The sequence below is a fragment of the Panicum virgatum genome, chromosome 9K, assembly GCF_016808335.1.
Source record: "Panicum virgatum strain AP13 chromosome 9K, P.virgatum_v5, whole genome shotgun sequence".
In the NCBI taxonomy this organism is placed as follows: Eukaryota; Viridiplantae; Streptophyta; class Magnoliopsida; order Poales; family Poaceae; genus Panicum; species Panicum virgatum.
This window is the reverse complement of record NC_053144.1, coordinates 30,111,887-30,127,602: the sequence shown is the minus strand read 5'-3', so window position 1 is coordinate 30,127,602 and position 15,716 is coordinate 30,111,887. Positions and strand designations below refer to the sequence as shown.

Genomic DNA, 15,716 nt, shown 5'->3' with positions numbered 1-15,716 from the left:
CATGTTGGCCGAGTCCAAGTTAAGTCCAGGTGCCTGCGCGCACTTATATTGGGCAGCGTTCCCTGTAAACGGAGACTTGGTTTTTATCATGTTTTCGTCGTAGGTTTTTCTCCGAAGAACAGAGAGGCGGCTCCTCTCATTACCCTGCCGATCCTTCAAGGGTTCGTGAAGAATAGCGTGATGATCTCTCCTGGGTGCGCTGGTTCGATCTCGTTGAGGTCTCATCTCCTAATCGTGGTTCGTCGAGGCCGCGGGTGGAAGACCTATCTAGGGTTTTGGATTGCATCTACTGTAAGCCGACCCCATCTATGAGCACTATTGATTGTGTATAGTTGATCAAACAGATTTATCTTGCACTTGTGGTTATCTTATTATCTTGTCTGGTCAACTACCTTGACATGAATTTGCTATTTGGTTTTTCCTGAGAAGCTGCTGCTGTGATTGACTGAAAAAATTAATTCTCAATATTGATTCTGTCACCTGCCGCAAGAGAGCAGGTGCCGACCTGTTCTTGTGTTTGAAGAGAAGCATTATTTTATTGTCAGATCTTGTTTGTTACCTTGGAAATTACCGAGATAAATACTGCTAACAGTGCATCAGTTTTTGGGCTGATTGTTTACTTCTGAAAAATAAATACTTAGTGAAAGTATTGCTGCTAGTACCGTGAAAGATTGGGACATTTATTTGGACATCGTAGGCTTGTCCACATCAGTTAAGACATACCGCATGCCGTCCCATGGCGTCACTGCTATGGGGTGGCCGTCCCGGCGTTTTTTGGCACCGTTGCTAGGAACTAACCAATCCTAGTGATTTCGTTAAGAAATGGCAACAAGCATTTCTGGCGCTGTTGCCGGGGATGGCACTAGGTGTAAAAAGAACTTTACTAATACATAAACATGACATTGTGAATAAGAGGTAACTACTGCTTATACATGCTAATATCATCTTTTGTTTTCTCCTGATTGGATGAAAATAGGGTAGTGTATGACTGGTTTCTCCTTGCCGACAAATTTTGTTGAAAATCCCAAGAAACTCGTGAGAAGGGTCTGACCTCGCGTCGTCCCTCCTCAGCTCTTGTTGTCGACATGCAAACCAGCTTTTCAGGCACCAGCAACAACAACCGAACCCATGGCTGAGAAGACTCTCTGCGACTTCTTCGTCCCCTCAGCTGCCAATGTGGCGACTGGACCCAACGCTGATGTTGGGGACGTGAACTTCGAGTTGAAGTCCAGCCTCATAAACATGGTGCAGGCTAGCCCATTCTGTGGCAAGCCAAACAAGGACGGCAACACCCACCTCCAGAACTTTCTGGAGTTTTGCAAGACCGTAACCATACGAAGCGTTACAGCTGACATCATCAGGCTTCACTTGAATCCTTTCTCCCTCCTGGGGAAAGCAAAATAATGGTTTTATCAGAATACAGAAGCTGTCAACACGTGGGACAAATGTTCCGCGGCGTTCCTCGCCAAATTCTTCCCACTGGGCAAAATGAATGTCTTGCGAGGAAGAATTTCAAGTTTCCAGTAGACAGAGATGGAATCCATCCTGGAAGCTTGGGAGAGACTCCAAGAGTACATACTCGCCTGTCCTCATCATAGGATGGACGAGTGGCTCATACTCCAAAGCTTCTACAACGGGCTAACGACTACATCTAGAGCCCACTTGGAAGCTGCTGCTAGAGGGGCCTATCTCGATCTCACCATTGCCAAGGCCAAGGCCTTGATCGAGAAGATGGTCGCCAACCAGGGCTAGAACAAGGAGCATTCCCAGCCCTGAACCAAGGGTGGAATGCATACCGTAAAGGAAACGGATATGCTCATCGCTAAAATGGACCTTCTACTGAAAAAGCTTGACGAAGGGAACAAACAACAAATGTTCGTTCCCTTCCAAGCCATGAACTAGTACATGACGTGCGAGGTTTGTGGTAATGGTGGACACTCGGGGGATGACTGCCCCGAGACCCATGAAGATGCAGCCTACATCATCATCAACAACAACAACGGGTTCCGTCCACAAGAAGGCCAAGGGTGGGGTCAAGCACGCCCACCATTCCAAGGAGGAGGTAACAATTTCAACTCAAATTTCAATTTGAATTTTAATTCAAACCAACCTTCCTTGAGAGATCTTGTCTTTAGCCAAGCTAAAATCAATGAATCTTTAAATAAAAAGCTTGCTGCCAATGATAATGTTTTGGAAAATATAAATACAAAAGTTGAAACTCTTTCTTCTATCTTGAAAAATAAATTAAGTTTCAACAAAATGATAGAAACACAGCTTGCGCAAGTGGCTGCTGCTATTCCCTTTTCAGAAAGATTAAATGCGGTGACCACTAGGGGTGGTAAGTCCACTCGTGATCCACCACATCCTAACCATGCAGAGAAAGCAACATGTCCACATGAAGAGGATGAAGAACCTCCAAAACATGACGATCCCGAAGATCCGAAAGAAGAGACCCCGCAGAAATTCGTCGACACAAGCTTCCTCCCGTTTCCCACTCGGAAGCGGAAAACTACCGTGGACGAGCAGTTCGCTTGATTTGTTGAGATGATCCAGAAGATATATGTTAACGTCCCATTACTGGACGTGATGCATGTGCCAACCTACGCTCGCTATATCAAGGACATCATCAACAACAAGCGACCATTGCCCACAACGGAGGTAGTCAAGCTCACAGAAGAGTGTAGCGCAACTATACTCAATCAACCCCCAGAGAAGAAAGAAGATCCAGGGTGCCCAATGATCACATGTTCTGTTGGCACTCAACACTTCGGCCACGCCTTGTGCGACCTTGGGGCTAGCGTTAGCGTAATGCCCAAGGTCGTCTTCGACAAGCTCAACCTCACGCATCTGACACCAACACTATTGCACCTCCAGCTAGCGGATTCTTCGATCCGCTATCTAGAGGGAATCGCTGAAGTTGTTTCAGTCAGAGTGCGAGACTACTTCATCCCGGTTGACTTTGTAGTGCTCGACATGGAAATATCAAAGGAAACACAGCTCATACTTGGGCGGCCATTCTTGAGTACTACCGGAGCTCATATTGACGTGGGAGCTAGAGAAATCCGCATCAACATCAACGGGAAGGAGGAAAGATTCTCGTTCTGGCCTAAGAAGGAACAATGTTCAATGATAAACAACAAGTCTGGGCTGAACGTACAAGAAGAAGCCGAAGAATCTTCTCCCAAGAAAGAACCTACGACCACCTACTATAAGAGAAGACAATTGAAGAAGGTGTGATGTAAGGTTGAGAGTTCGTCCTTGTCCACTTCTCCAGGATGAGCCGAATAATGGTAAGTCAGTGCAGGAGAAAGGTCCCGCTCGTCAGACTCAAAACGACGAGCCCTTGCCGAAGGTAAATCAGTATTTATCTCATATTTAATTTTCTGTCAAATTTTCTTTTCTTGACTTTTGAAATTTTTTCCACTGCATGTTTGAATTTTCAAAACACCATTGCATGCTAGAATCTTTTCTAGCACCTTTTCTGTTTTTATAAAAAATCCAAAAATATTTTCTGAGTTGTGAAATCCTTTGAAAAATACTTTTGAAAATCTTTCAAGGCAAAGTTTGGCCTGACACCCAAGTGTTCAAAGTTTATTATCGTTGGGGAGCACCTGGGCCCTGGCTGTCAGCCACTGGGCCCACAAGGGGGCCGGCCAAACCCCTGGGTCGGCCGACGCCACCTGGCAACGGCTCGCTGTCAGCCTTTTCCAATGGTCACTAGCCATTGTGCCTAGCTCCTCCTAACGGTCCCGGCCATTCTCCCTTCAAATAGAGCCGAGGGGTGGGTGTTGAGCTCTCACACTCCACTCTCATTCACTCACTCCCTCTCAAACTCTCTCAAACTTTGCTCTCGGGTTTTCATTAGATTTTTGCTCAAGTTTGATTGCAAGAACACACACTCTCTCTCATTTTCATTTTCATTTCATTAACGTAACCCGAATCGAGTTGTTCTCGTTCGTTCTTGTTCGCTCTTGTTGAAAGCATGAAGGGTGCAGGTCGGAAGATATCCGGAGCTATCAAGAGGATGATGAGGTTAGGCTCGTCCCGTTCATGGGGTGAGTCAAGCTCTTGTCATTCCTCCGAACCAACACCAACACTGACCATGATGGACTATAAACAAGGCGAACAAGAAGAACAACACGAAGGAGTGCAAGCCGAACCGCAAGCCGAGACCATAGAAATTGATGAAGATGACGCACCCTACCTCGACTTGCGCGATGCTCGTGAATGACAAGCCTACACCATCATCATGAACCGAAGCTTCGTCTACACACGAGCCTTCGATCCGGAACTCCTCATCAAAACAGGTATGTATGAAGACTTTGCTAATGTTTGGCACGCAATTGGATGGAGCAACTTCGCTCCCATTGAGGAGTACGGTTCTCGGCTCCTTACCATCCAATTCCTTTGCACTCTTCGGGAGGTGGAAAATGGGGTTTATTTTCGACATTTTGGGAAGAACTATTTGCTTTCTTGGAAAACTTTTGCTGGCCACCTCGATTTCAACGAACACTGGCCGATTTCTCTTGAGCAAGCTTGCCGCGGTTTTAATCATCATGAATTTTGGGGGCAGATTTCGGGTCAAGTTGTCCATGGCAGATTTGCACCTCGGTGCAATGACATTCATAATCCAGCTCTTCTCTTGATGCAGAAGTGGTTAGCCATCACTCTCTTTCCAAGAGATGATGTCCGACCCATGGATGAGTTGCTCATTTAATATGCCATGGTCAACAAGATCAAAATCTCCCCCGCACAAGCTTTGGTTAAGCAATGGCTTTCAAATTTCAAGATGGCAGGTCCTATTGAGTGTACTTCATTGATTACTTGTATCGCTACACGTGTCGGTGCCTTAGAGGGGAAATCCATTCCCTTCATTGAGGGTGATCACGTGTATATCGACGAGTCTTATTTGATTCAAGGTCACACACTCAAGAGAGGCCTAGATGACTCTTTAATTTTCTTCTTCATGGGCTATACAAATGAGATTTCGCTGCCCAATGCGAAATTCCATTTGTATAATTGCTGTTTGGTAACCATCCCTCTCATTCAACGAGAAGGGGGCCGTAGGCATAGTGTTTCTGGTTTACCTGTCAGGCTGACAAGGAGCAAGACCAGAAGGGAAGAAACGCCAACACCGCCTCAGCATACTCAGACCTCATACCACCATGAGGCGGGTGGTTCTTCATGGCATAGCACAAGTACAGAGGAGTGGGCACGGCAGGCCCAAGGGCGCCGGTCCACCAGTTCCAGCTCCAGTGGACCCCCGATCTCCGCCAGACGTTCGGCCTCGTCCAAAGGTTTCACCACTTTGACTCGACAGATGGGCGAGTTGAATGTGCGCACCACCAACATCGACGAGTTGCTGGGCCAGCACATCGAGTCAACTCAGAACTGGCAGCGACACACAGGCGAGAGGATCCACAACTTGGAGCGACAACAGCAGCAGACCCAGGAGGAGTTGAGGGCCTAATACCATTGGGCTGGGTTTAACCCCAACCAACAGCAGTGAGCCTAAAGCTAGCTTGGGGGAGGATCCCCACGAGTGGTAACTTGTATCAAACTCTATCTTTTACCGCTTTCAAAATCTTGCATGAAACAAAATAAAAATTTACAAAATTAAAACCAAATAAAAATCTGCAAAACTTAAAAAACAAAAAAATATTTTTTTCTTGCTTTAATATGTGTAGTAAGCATGGTGTGAGTTTTCCTGTTGAAATGATGAATAGTTGCTCTGTTAATTTCCTTCATATGCTTAGTTACAACTTTGTGCTCTGCCTAGTTTTGGGTTCGTTGGCTTTAAGTTCAAACCTCAAAACTTGAAACTTGTGGGTAGCAAAAGTATGATCCAAATCTAAGTTGTTGTGAGCTATGATATGGTTAAATAGAGTTGCTATGATCTTTTCCTATGTGATGCTTTATATCCAGAGTATTTAATTTTGAATACACCAAAAATATAATAAAGTTCCTCGATGATTTGAAATTCCTATCCAAAGCCATATGTTGATTTCATTGCAAATGATGGTATTTCTTAATGTTCACAGATAGGATCCGCAAGCGCACGGAAGATACCGTTGTAGCACTTCACCCGGAGAGTATTCAGGGTATCGTAATTTCACAAGGAACGGAGGTGCACTGATTTTCTAGCTAGAATAACCCAGGAGAACGAGAAGTTGGAGAGCATCGGGTAGTGTGGTTTATCTAAGGATAAGAATCAAGGTAAGGTAGACTTAGGTTCTTTACTCGTTTACTTCGGGCACTGGTCTGACCTAGGTATGTGAGGGCCCTCCGGCTTGTTGCTCTATGCCATACCCGGACAGGAGGGAGCGCACTAACCACGAAGTAGCTTCGTATCGGACCGACGGGGCTGTCACCTCCCGCGGTCTACCCTGCAATACTGTAGAGCATGAGGCAAACAAAGGTAATCTAGAGCCTAAACACCACGCTTAAGCCTTCGATTACTTACTCTAGCATTGCGCAGGGTTTACCCGTCTTTACCAGGGGCCCTCTACTAGAGTATCCGTTACGAGAACGGACGATGAACCCGTAAACGAAAGAATAACTTAAGAATACTGAGCCAAGAATTTAACAGAAGATGAACTCCGGATACTTACTCAAATGCTTGTATCCGTCGAAGTACAAGACGAAGAGAGGCTAACACGTCCGGCTCTTCTTCGATCCTCCACCTCGCACACTCCCTACTCTAATGGTACAAGTGGAGCACTACTACTACTTTTCCTCCTTGTGTATGAGAATGAGAGAGAATAGATACATTGAGAGGGTGAGTGGAGGTCTTTCTTATAGCTTGAAAAGGTCGGTTCCCGGCATCTTCAGATATGGAAACATTGATAACTGCCCTTGAGAGGATAAGGGAGAATCACTGGCCAAAGTACACCTGGACTGGTGCCAATCCAGGTTCGGCCGAACCAGGGGTTCGGCCGACCCCCTGGCACCGCCTCTTGCCACCGTCTTTGGCCGATACATTGACATGTGGGTCCTTTTCTCTGATATGTGTGGGCCAAGGTTTTGTATGTCGGTTTGCTCTGACGAATGGGCCTTTCTTGTAAGTGTAACACAGGATGAAGTCTTTCGTGTGTTTATATTGTGTCTTGTGCTTGTTTTCTCCTTATTCCTCGTATGGGTGCCTGCAAACCAAGAATCACCAAAACTCGTTGAATCGATTAGAATTAAGCCCTACAACTACTTTTGGTGGTTTGAAAGTTAGGAAAAGATGTAGGAGTTGACGGCTTTATTTCTAACGTAACGACCGTCAACAACACCCCCACACTTAGCCTTTGCTCGTTCTTGAGTGAAGAGGCGAAGATCAAGATGGATGCAACTCCTTTGAAGAAACCTGCATACAAGTCATTCCAAGCTTTTCCCAGACTTGTGAACTTTTTTATATGTCTACCGCACTTACCATGGTAATTGAAACTTGGAACAGTTTAAACTTCATGTTCCTTAGTCTCCCTTATTCAAAAACTTGGGTTTTATAAGTTTTCAAAATCAAACATAGCCCTAGCTCCTCAATTTGTTTCCTCTAATCTCTCTTTTTGCTTTTTGGCTTTCTCACCAAGGCAAAGTGTTGCCTTCTTTTTATCCTACCTCTAAAATGGCTTATGTGGAGCTCAAGGTTGGGAGAAGGGTTGAAGGCATACCTGTTCCTCAAATGTTGCTGAGTCAAAGACCGGATCCTTGGGAGAAAACAAGTCATAATCCTTGATCAAGATGTGCATGTGTATGAATTTCTATGTGGATGTTGTATGAACTCCTTTCATGAACTATTTCTCTCCTCGTTCATGTGTCCAACTCTCTTTTTTTTGAATACTTTGGACCTTCATGTGTCCAACTCTCATTTTTTTCATCATGCTTTCTTGAGCATGTTCTTTATTTCTTTAGCCCATGTCCTTGTAACTTTGGAGAGGATGGTCACGAATAGCATGGAGTTTTATTTTGTGGAATGGAATGGATAAAGTGCGCAACTTCCAGTATAGAAGTTGGCATGCCTGTATGGTGTGTACGTGATTGTTGACGCTCACTAACAACTATTTCCAGGCATCAACTTGATCAGAAAATCATGAGAGTTTGTATTTCTTACACACATCTTTATCCAATAAAGTCCCTAAACCACACTTTACCTTCTCGAAAATGCAAGTTGTGTTTTTGAGCTAATATGCTGGTTGCAAGCACACTTTGGCCCGACATAAAATCACAGAAAATATCAGAGCACCAATTCAGGCTCAATTGGACCAATTGTAGCCCAAGAACCTATCCAAATGAAGTCAAGACAGGCCAACCCCAACGTGGATCAGACAAGGAGGCCCAAGATAGCCTGCTAGAAGAAGTTGGAGGCGGTTGGTGGCCCGGGCAGGCCGACCGACCTACCTGGTCGGCCGACCTGGCCCATGGGCCCCATCGCCTCAACTAGGGCACGTGGCGCCTCCCCATTGGTCCCTTATGTCGGTTGTGCAAGCTTCACCCTGTGGCTCCCTGCTATAAATACAAGGGGGGGGAGTGGAGAATAGAACACACACACACACACACACACACACACACCTCACACCTCTCCTCTCTTGCTCATCTTGCATAGTCTTTAGGCTTAGTGGAGTTTAGGAGAAGTCTAGGAGTCATCGAGTCGCCGGATCTACTCGGGAGTTCAGGTATGGGTTCATCTCTAGCTCTCTCTTGTAATATTCGGTCATTTGTAATAGAATTAGACTATGGTTACCATCTGCTTGAAGTATATTCTGAGTTATCGGGTATATGCTTCTTGTCATGGTTGCGTTATTATTCAATGCTTGCATTGCATGATCGCCCTGTGCTGGAGATGGTTAGTCTTTTGTTCTTAGAACTCTATCAACTGCTCCAGTATTCGTATGATTGCTCTAGTGTGATGTCTGTCCATCCGGAGGGTGGGGGCTCCACGCGGGACACTAGAGTATCTCTTACTAGTGCAAACATGATGTCTAGATTAGCTAAGTGTTGCTGGATGTCAACTATACCCACAGTTTGTGGAGGTAGCCGGCAGGTGGTGACAGCCCTGTCCGAGCCCGAGTAATCCTCCACGTTCGGTATCGGGGGTAGGAGGTACATAAAGTCGCCGGGGTGTACGGGCTCCTCCCGTTGCTTCGATACCGATCTCCCTATTGTGTAGTTTAATCTCAGACGAGCTAACCAATGAGAAAGTGTAGATATAGCTAGCCTAGCACAGTTGACTTCAGCTCTGACTTCTGCCTTGCTCCCAGCCTAGAGCATCTTTTATCTTTTCTTTTGTTTATTTATCCAGAGGGTAGTTTGTGTGTGTGTCACACTACCACCTACCATGTTATATATCTTACCCCTGTTTATGCATGAGAATATCCAATCTAGATAAAGTTCATCAACTAGTCTATATCTCTTCACTCACCGCCTTCCCTGCGGAAATATAAATGACACCCCGATATACTCCCGGGTAAAATACTACAGTGGTCTTCCATGCGCTTGAGGATTCATTCGTGGTTCATGAAATACTGCCACCCAAAATTGGCGTCTGCGGGCGTCATTGCTACTTTCCCGATGGTGACGTTGGTAGGCGCCAACATTATGCCACCCTGCATCTGGCATATTCGACACCTCCGGATGTACTCTCTGGTGTCTTCATACATCGTTGGCTAGAAGAAACCACTTTGCCAGATTTTTGCTTGTGTTCTAAAGGCTCCATAGTAGCCTCCGTATGCTGCGGTGTGGCATTTCTCAATGATTTGCAAGGCTTCTGCTACGAGTATGCATCTTCTTAGCAGACCATTTGTGCATACCCTGTACAGCTATGGGTCATCCCAAAGGTGTCGACCACTCTAAAAAATGAGCTTTTTCTTGTTCTCCCCCGGTGGCACGTACCCTGAAACCATAAAGTTCACAATGTTTGCATACCATGGGGTGTAGTCCGTCACCTTCAGAAGCATGTCATCACGTAGAAAGTCGTTTATTGGAGGTTCCTGCAAGTTAGCAACCTGCATACGCGATAGATGATCTGCAACAGTATTTTCTACTCCCTTTTTATCTTTAATTTCAAGATCAAATTCTTGGAGTATGAGAATCCATCTTATTAATCGAGGTTTAGCATCTTTCTTGGTGAGCAGGTATTTCAAAGCTACATGGTCAGTATAAACAATAGCCTTTGCTCCAATCAAGTAAGATCTAAACTTGTCTATAGAAAAGACTACGGCTAGGAGCTCTTTTTCAGTGATTGCATAGTTAAGTTGAGCTCCAGTCAAAATCTTGCTCGCATAAGCGATTGCATGATGCTTTTTATCCTTGGTTTGGCCTAAGACCGCCCTAACAGCAAAATCACTAGCATCACACATTATTTCGAAGGGGAGACTCCAATCAGAGGGTTGGTTGATTGGAGCCGAAACGAGTGCTTTCTTAAGAATGTGGAGCACATTTAAGCACTCGTTAGTGAATTCAAAGGGTGCATCCTTAGCCAACAGGCTTGTGAGGGGTCTAGCGATTTGTGAGAAGTCCTTGATGAACCGTCTATAGAACCCTGCATGACCTAGAAAGCCATGGATACCCCTGATGTTTACTGGAGGTGGAAGCTGTTCTTTGACCTCTATTTTAGCTTTGTCCACCTCAATTCCCCTCTCGGACACCAAGTGTCCGAGGACGATGCCTTCTCGGACCATGAAATGGCATTTTTCCCAGTTTAGCACTAGGTCCTTTCCTTGACATCTTTGTAAGACTCTGTCTAAATTTTCAAGACAATGATCGAAAGTTTTTCCATAGACGGAGAAATCGTCCATAAAAACTTCCATGATTTCTTCGATCATGTCTGAAAAGATAGACATCATGCAATGTTGAAACGATGCAGGAGCGTTACATAGCCCAAATGACATCCTACGGTAGGCATAAGTTCCGTATGGGCATGTAAACGTGGTCTTACTTTGATCATCGGGATGGATGGGGATTTGATGATAACCCGATTACCCATCGAGGAAACAGAAGAAGGAGTGCTTGGCTAGCCATTCTAACATTTCATCAATGAATGGAAGCGGGAAGTGATCCTTCTTTGTGGCTGTGTTGAGTTTTCGATAATCTATACATATGCGCCATCCCGTGAAGGTTCGTTGAGGAATAATCTCATTTTTATTGTTTTCAACAACCGTCATGCCTCCCTTCTTGGGCACAACTTGCACGGGGCTGACCCACTCACTGTGTGGTACGGGATAGATTATCCCAACGTGCAAGAGTTTCAAGACCTCTTTCTTGACGACTTCTCGCATTGCATTGTTGAGCCTACGCTGAGGCTCCCTAGAAGGTGTTTTGGAAGGGTCTATAGGAATGCGATGCGTGCAGAGGGTAGGGCTGATTCCCTTTAGGTCTTGGAGAGAGTAGCTGAACACGGCCCTATGCTTCTCTAAAATAGCAATTAGTTTGGATGTTTCCTCGTTAGATAGCTTGTCGCTAATAATGATGGGAGTTTCAGTGTCGCCGTGTAAAAAGTCATAGCAGAGAGCGGAAGGAAGAGGCTTCAGTTCTATGGGTTGGCGAGGGAGTTGCTCATGAGTGGGCAACTCAAAAGTTTCATCCTGGTCATCTTCTTCTTGAGTGAAGAGTTCAACATCTTCTTCTAAAGAAGACTCAGGGGTTTCGATAGGAGGGAAAGCTTCTACCTCATCAACTGATTCTTCTTGGAGTATAGGTTCGGCCATGGAGTCTTTTGATCGAAGGATTGGTAAGCTAATGGCCTTATATCCAAGAGTTACATCGAGTGTTCCTAAAGAAGAGATATTCTAGAACATCTTCTCGACGGGATGCCTGATTAAAACATCGAAGTCCTGGACTTCAAAAATATGAAAATCTAGGGCGATCTCATCGTTGTCATACCAAACTGGTATGTCATGAAAGATTCTAATCCCTTCTATGATGGAGCGTGGTCCAATCCATAGGGATCTCGAGGTCGGGAGCAATGGTCTGTCGCTTAGATGGCTAAGCACAAACGATGCAGACATGATGTTTGCTCCGACCGTGGGACTATAGAGAACTGAGACAGCAGTCCCTTGGATGAAACAGGGAATAGTATACAAGGGGGTTTGAATTCAAATTGCTTCGAGTGACATTTCCCCTTCATGTATCCATTCACTGTTCATGACAGCAGTTACCCCCCTTGACTACCTCCTACAAAGAAGCTTTATCTGGAGAAGTTATTGGGTCCTTGGGAACTGGAGGTCTCTTTTCACAGGGATACATCGAGGTGTTTCTGAAATTTTGAAAAACATCCTCCTCGATGTTGAAAGGAAACTCTGGAGGTTGAATTTCTTCTTCCTCCATTATTTCTGGTTCGGGGGGAAGGTCTGTGGTTGGTTCTACGGGAATTGGTCTTGGGAGTGTAGAATCAACCAACGGAACTTCCTCATGGCTTGAGGATTCCAATGCCGGAAGGGTTTCTGTGAAGGATGTGTTCTCTAGGATACGATCTAAGAGAGTTTCTCCTTCGGTTGTGGTTTTATGTGTGAACGACCCTCCGGCGGAAATGTCAAGTGTTGGTACTTTGTAACGTCACGAATAAATCCGCAAGCGCACCGATACCGCTGTAGCTTTCACCCAAGAGTATTCCAGGGTATCGTATCCACTGAGGAACGTGAATACACTATCTACGGGTTCAGACTCATCCAAGAACATATACGCCGGTGTGGAGAAGATAGAAGAGAGGACTTTCTATATCTAGAATCTATGCCTAGAAGAAGAGATCACATTGCCGTTATACTTCGAGCTACCGGTTTCGACCGGCTTATACAAGGCGATAGCTCTAGTAATAGTGCTCTATCCAATATCCGAACGTGAAGAATTACTAGGGCTCGAACAGGGCTGTTACCACCTGCCGGCTACCTCTACAAACCGTGGGACTATCAGACAACTGAGTGGTATAGTCCAGCCTAGACACCACGTCTAACCAGGGTCTTAAGCTAAGATCAAATGCTACTCGCTAACATACACATCAACTAATATAAGGCAGAGATGATAACTTGCGATCTAAACTCTAATTCTAAATAATCAAAGAAAGTCTCGAACACTTACAACTGAATAAGCATCCATCGAGGTACAAGCGGAGAAGAGTGCCGATAGACCCGGCATTTCCCCGACTCCTCCTCACTCTCCTCCTCTTCTTCTACACCACCTAGTCTACCTAAGCATCTAGGATGAAGGCCTCAAGCTCCAAAGGAGAAGGTGAGTTGAGTTGGGTGTGGTGTGGTGTGGTGTGGTGTTTCATTTCTTCACCCCCCTCTATATTTATAGGAGGGAGCCGCAGCCAAGGGAGGCATCATCTGCAGCTGATCTTTGGCAAACCGACATACTCATCCAATAAGCATTCTCCACGTGTCCAGCTTAAGTTGGTGCTGGTCGGCCGGCCTCCCAATGGGCCCACCGACCTTCCATTTTGGTCCATGGGTTCCTTCCTGGGCCCACTTGTCATTAGCACGGGTATTGGCTTTTGTACTGTTGGTTTCTTGCTCTGGTGGGCCCTCTACTCCATATTCTGACACGTGTCGTGTTCTGATTCGCTGGAACATCGTGTCTTGGATCAAACCACACCATTATACTGCAAAATCTGCTAGAAATCACCTGCACACATTCCAAAATATCATCTGTGAAATTCATTAGTAAATAAATCTATCCTAGCATTTATTCCAAATTTTGGTTCCTTTTTGTCCAGGAGTTGACAGTCAAAATTGGTCGTTAGTGACCGTCAAAAAGATCCCCCACACTTGGCCCTTTGCTCGTCCCAACTAAAGGTTAGGACTAAGGTGAAGCGGTAGCTTCCTGATAGAATATCCTTCACAAAAGTTGTTCCATACCTTGCTCTTGCTTGTGAACTTGAATGTGTCTACCATGATATCTTGAGTTGTTGAAGAACGGAATGATCTTGGCTTCGAGTGTCATCCTGTCATGCTGCCAGACTTGGGGATTTTTGAAAGAATTTTTGCAGAAAAAGATGTTCATGGTCTTACTCTCTTCCATGGGTCTCTCAGAATCGCTCATTGCTTCTTTACTAGCATTTATCCCCTATTTTACCCCACAGGCTCTGACGGTATATGTGGAGTTTTGGTGAATGAGGTAGAATGGCATCTGCTTGACTCAAATCTGTTGCAAGATCAAAAATTGGATCCACAGGTTGATACTCATATCTACGAACTGATTAGGTTAGCGCACAGATAAATACATGCTCATTTTCATGTCTGACTTTATTTGCTAGGTCATGCTTCTTTGGCATGCCATCTTTTTTCTCTCTCTTTTTTTTGGGTCATGATTCTTTGGCATGCCATCTTTTCATCTCTCTTTCTCTCTCTTTTTTTAATATTGTTGCCAGACAGTATTTAAGGAGCATGAGGTTCATCAGAATATATAACCTTTAATCAAGAGCGTAAACAAAGTAGAACCATGATGGGTCACAAAATTTGATCAAGCTCAACATGTAGCCAAGAGACATAGCATGGGATTTTTTTTTCAATTGGAAGGTAGCATATGGCTCTGGTAGGATGGTGGATAAAGAGATAAGACCATGAACTTAGTTTTGTTTTTATAAATAAAATTCCCAGACTGGTCAACATGAAAGAGACGAACAACTTTAAACCAGACATATCACGTTAGTCAACAACTAAGCATCATGGGGTCCTATAAGATATGGTTCACAAACTTAAGCGCAGCATGAAAACAATTATGCAAGGCATCTATCAAGAACTCCAGTTAGTAGATTTCTTAAACAGATTCAAGTATTTGAAAAGATATGCTCTTGTTTTAGAAATGCTAAAGGGAGGAAACAAGTGAGGTAGTGCAAACTCAGGAGTCGGAGCAGGAGGTGCGCGTGATGTGTGAATGTGATCGTGGAAGTGTAGCGTCATGGGATCCCCCCCCCCACACTTGTATTCGACCTGCTCTTCGATCATAGACAAAACAAACCAAATATGATTGATAATGGGGCTCTGCCGGCATTAACACCGGGGAGCCAAAGTTCACAATCCTAAGTGAATAAAAACTGGGGCGCGACTAAACTGGCCTAAACCTAAATGAAACGACTAAGACTAGTGCCCAAACTAAACCTATGATAACTAGGGGTCTCATCTAAGATCCCTATTCAAAGTCTTGGATTCCTAGTGCCTCTACTAGGCAATCCATCCTTTCATCAAGAAACTGGAAGTAAAGGTCGAGGTCCTCTTGTATCTCTCTGACCTCCATCCTCAACCTCTGCTGAGATGTGTCCAATCTGACATTGGCCATTTGAGCTTTTGTAAGCTCATTGGAAAGCTTCTTTATCTCAGTCTTGTTTTGATAATCTTCTGCTCTAGCTGGTGGTCTCACTCTAAAGATTGTGAGGCATGGTTGGAGTGGTGGCTCATCAGGAGATATCTTATTGCGCCGGTATTCGTGGCTGATTATCCGGCCCTCCTTTGTTACCCAGGAATGCACGTACTCCTCGTTGGGCTTAAGCCTTGGCCCGGGTGCATTCTCGTCTTGGAACAACTTGACTGCGAAGACCTCTAACTTCTTCTTTGAAGGCCTGTTCCGTGGTTTGTTACGCCGTCCCTCTGTTGGAGGTGTTCCACCAGGCGATGGAGAACCACCAGAGAAGCCGGGAGCCGAACAGGCTCGTGGGGAACTCGGCCGACTAGGGTGGTCGGCCGACCTGCCCCTGGCGCCCCTCGGGTCCCTCCTTCTGCGGGTTCTTCGAGGTGTTGCTGGCG

The 15,716-nt window shown here is 45.2% G+C and overlaps 1 protein-coding gene and 1 non-coding gene across 2 annotated transcripts; one reads left to right on the top strand and one right to left on the bottom strand.

Annotated features, from left to right (window-relative positions):
* Window positions 1-1,494: 1,494 nt before the first annotated feature.
* On the bottom strand, window positions 1,495-1,601 carry LOC120653147. Its single transcript, XR_005666827.1, has one exon. It is a non-coding gene; the product is annotated as a small nucleolar RNA R71 (small nucleolar RNA).
* Window positions 1,602-2,808: 1,207 nt separating this feature from the next.
* Window positions 2,809-3,237, top strand: LOC120647936. The gene has a single exon (XM_039924738.1). It carries the CDS (start codon window positions 2,809-2,811, stop codon window positions 3,235-3,237), a length of 429 nt encoding a protein of 142 aa, XP_039780672.1.
* The last annotated feature ends 12,479 nt before the right edge of the window (window positions 3,238-15,716 follow it).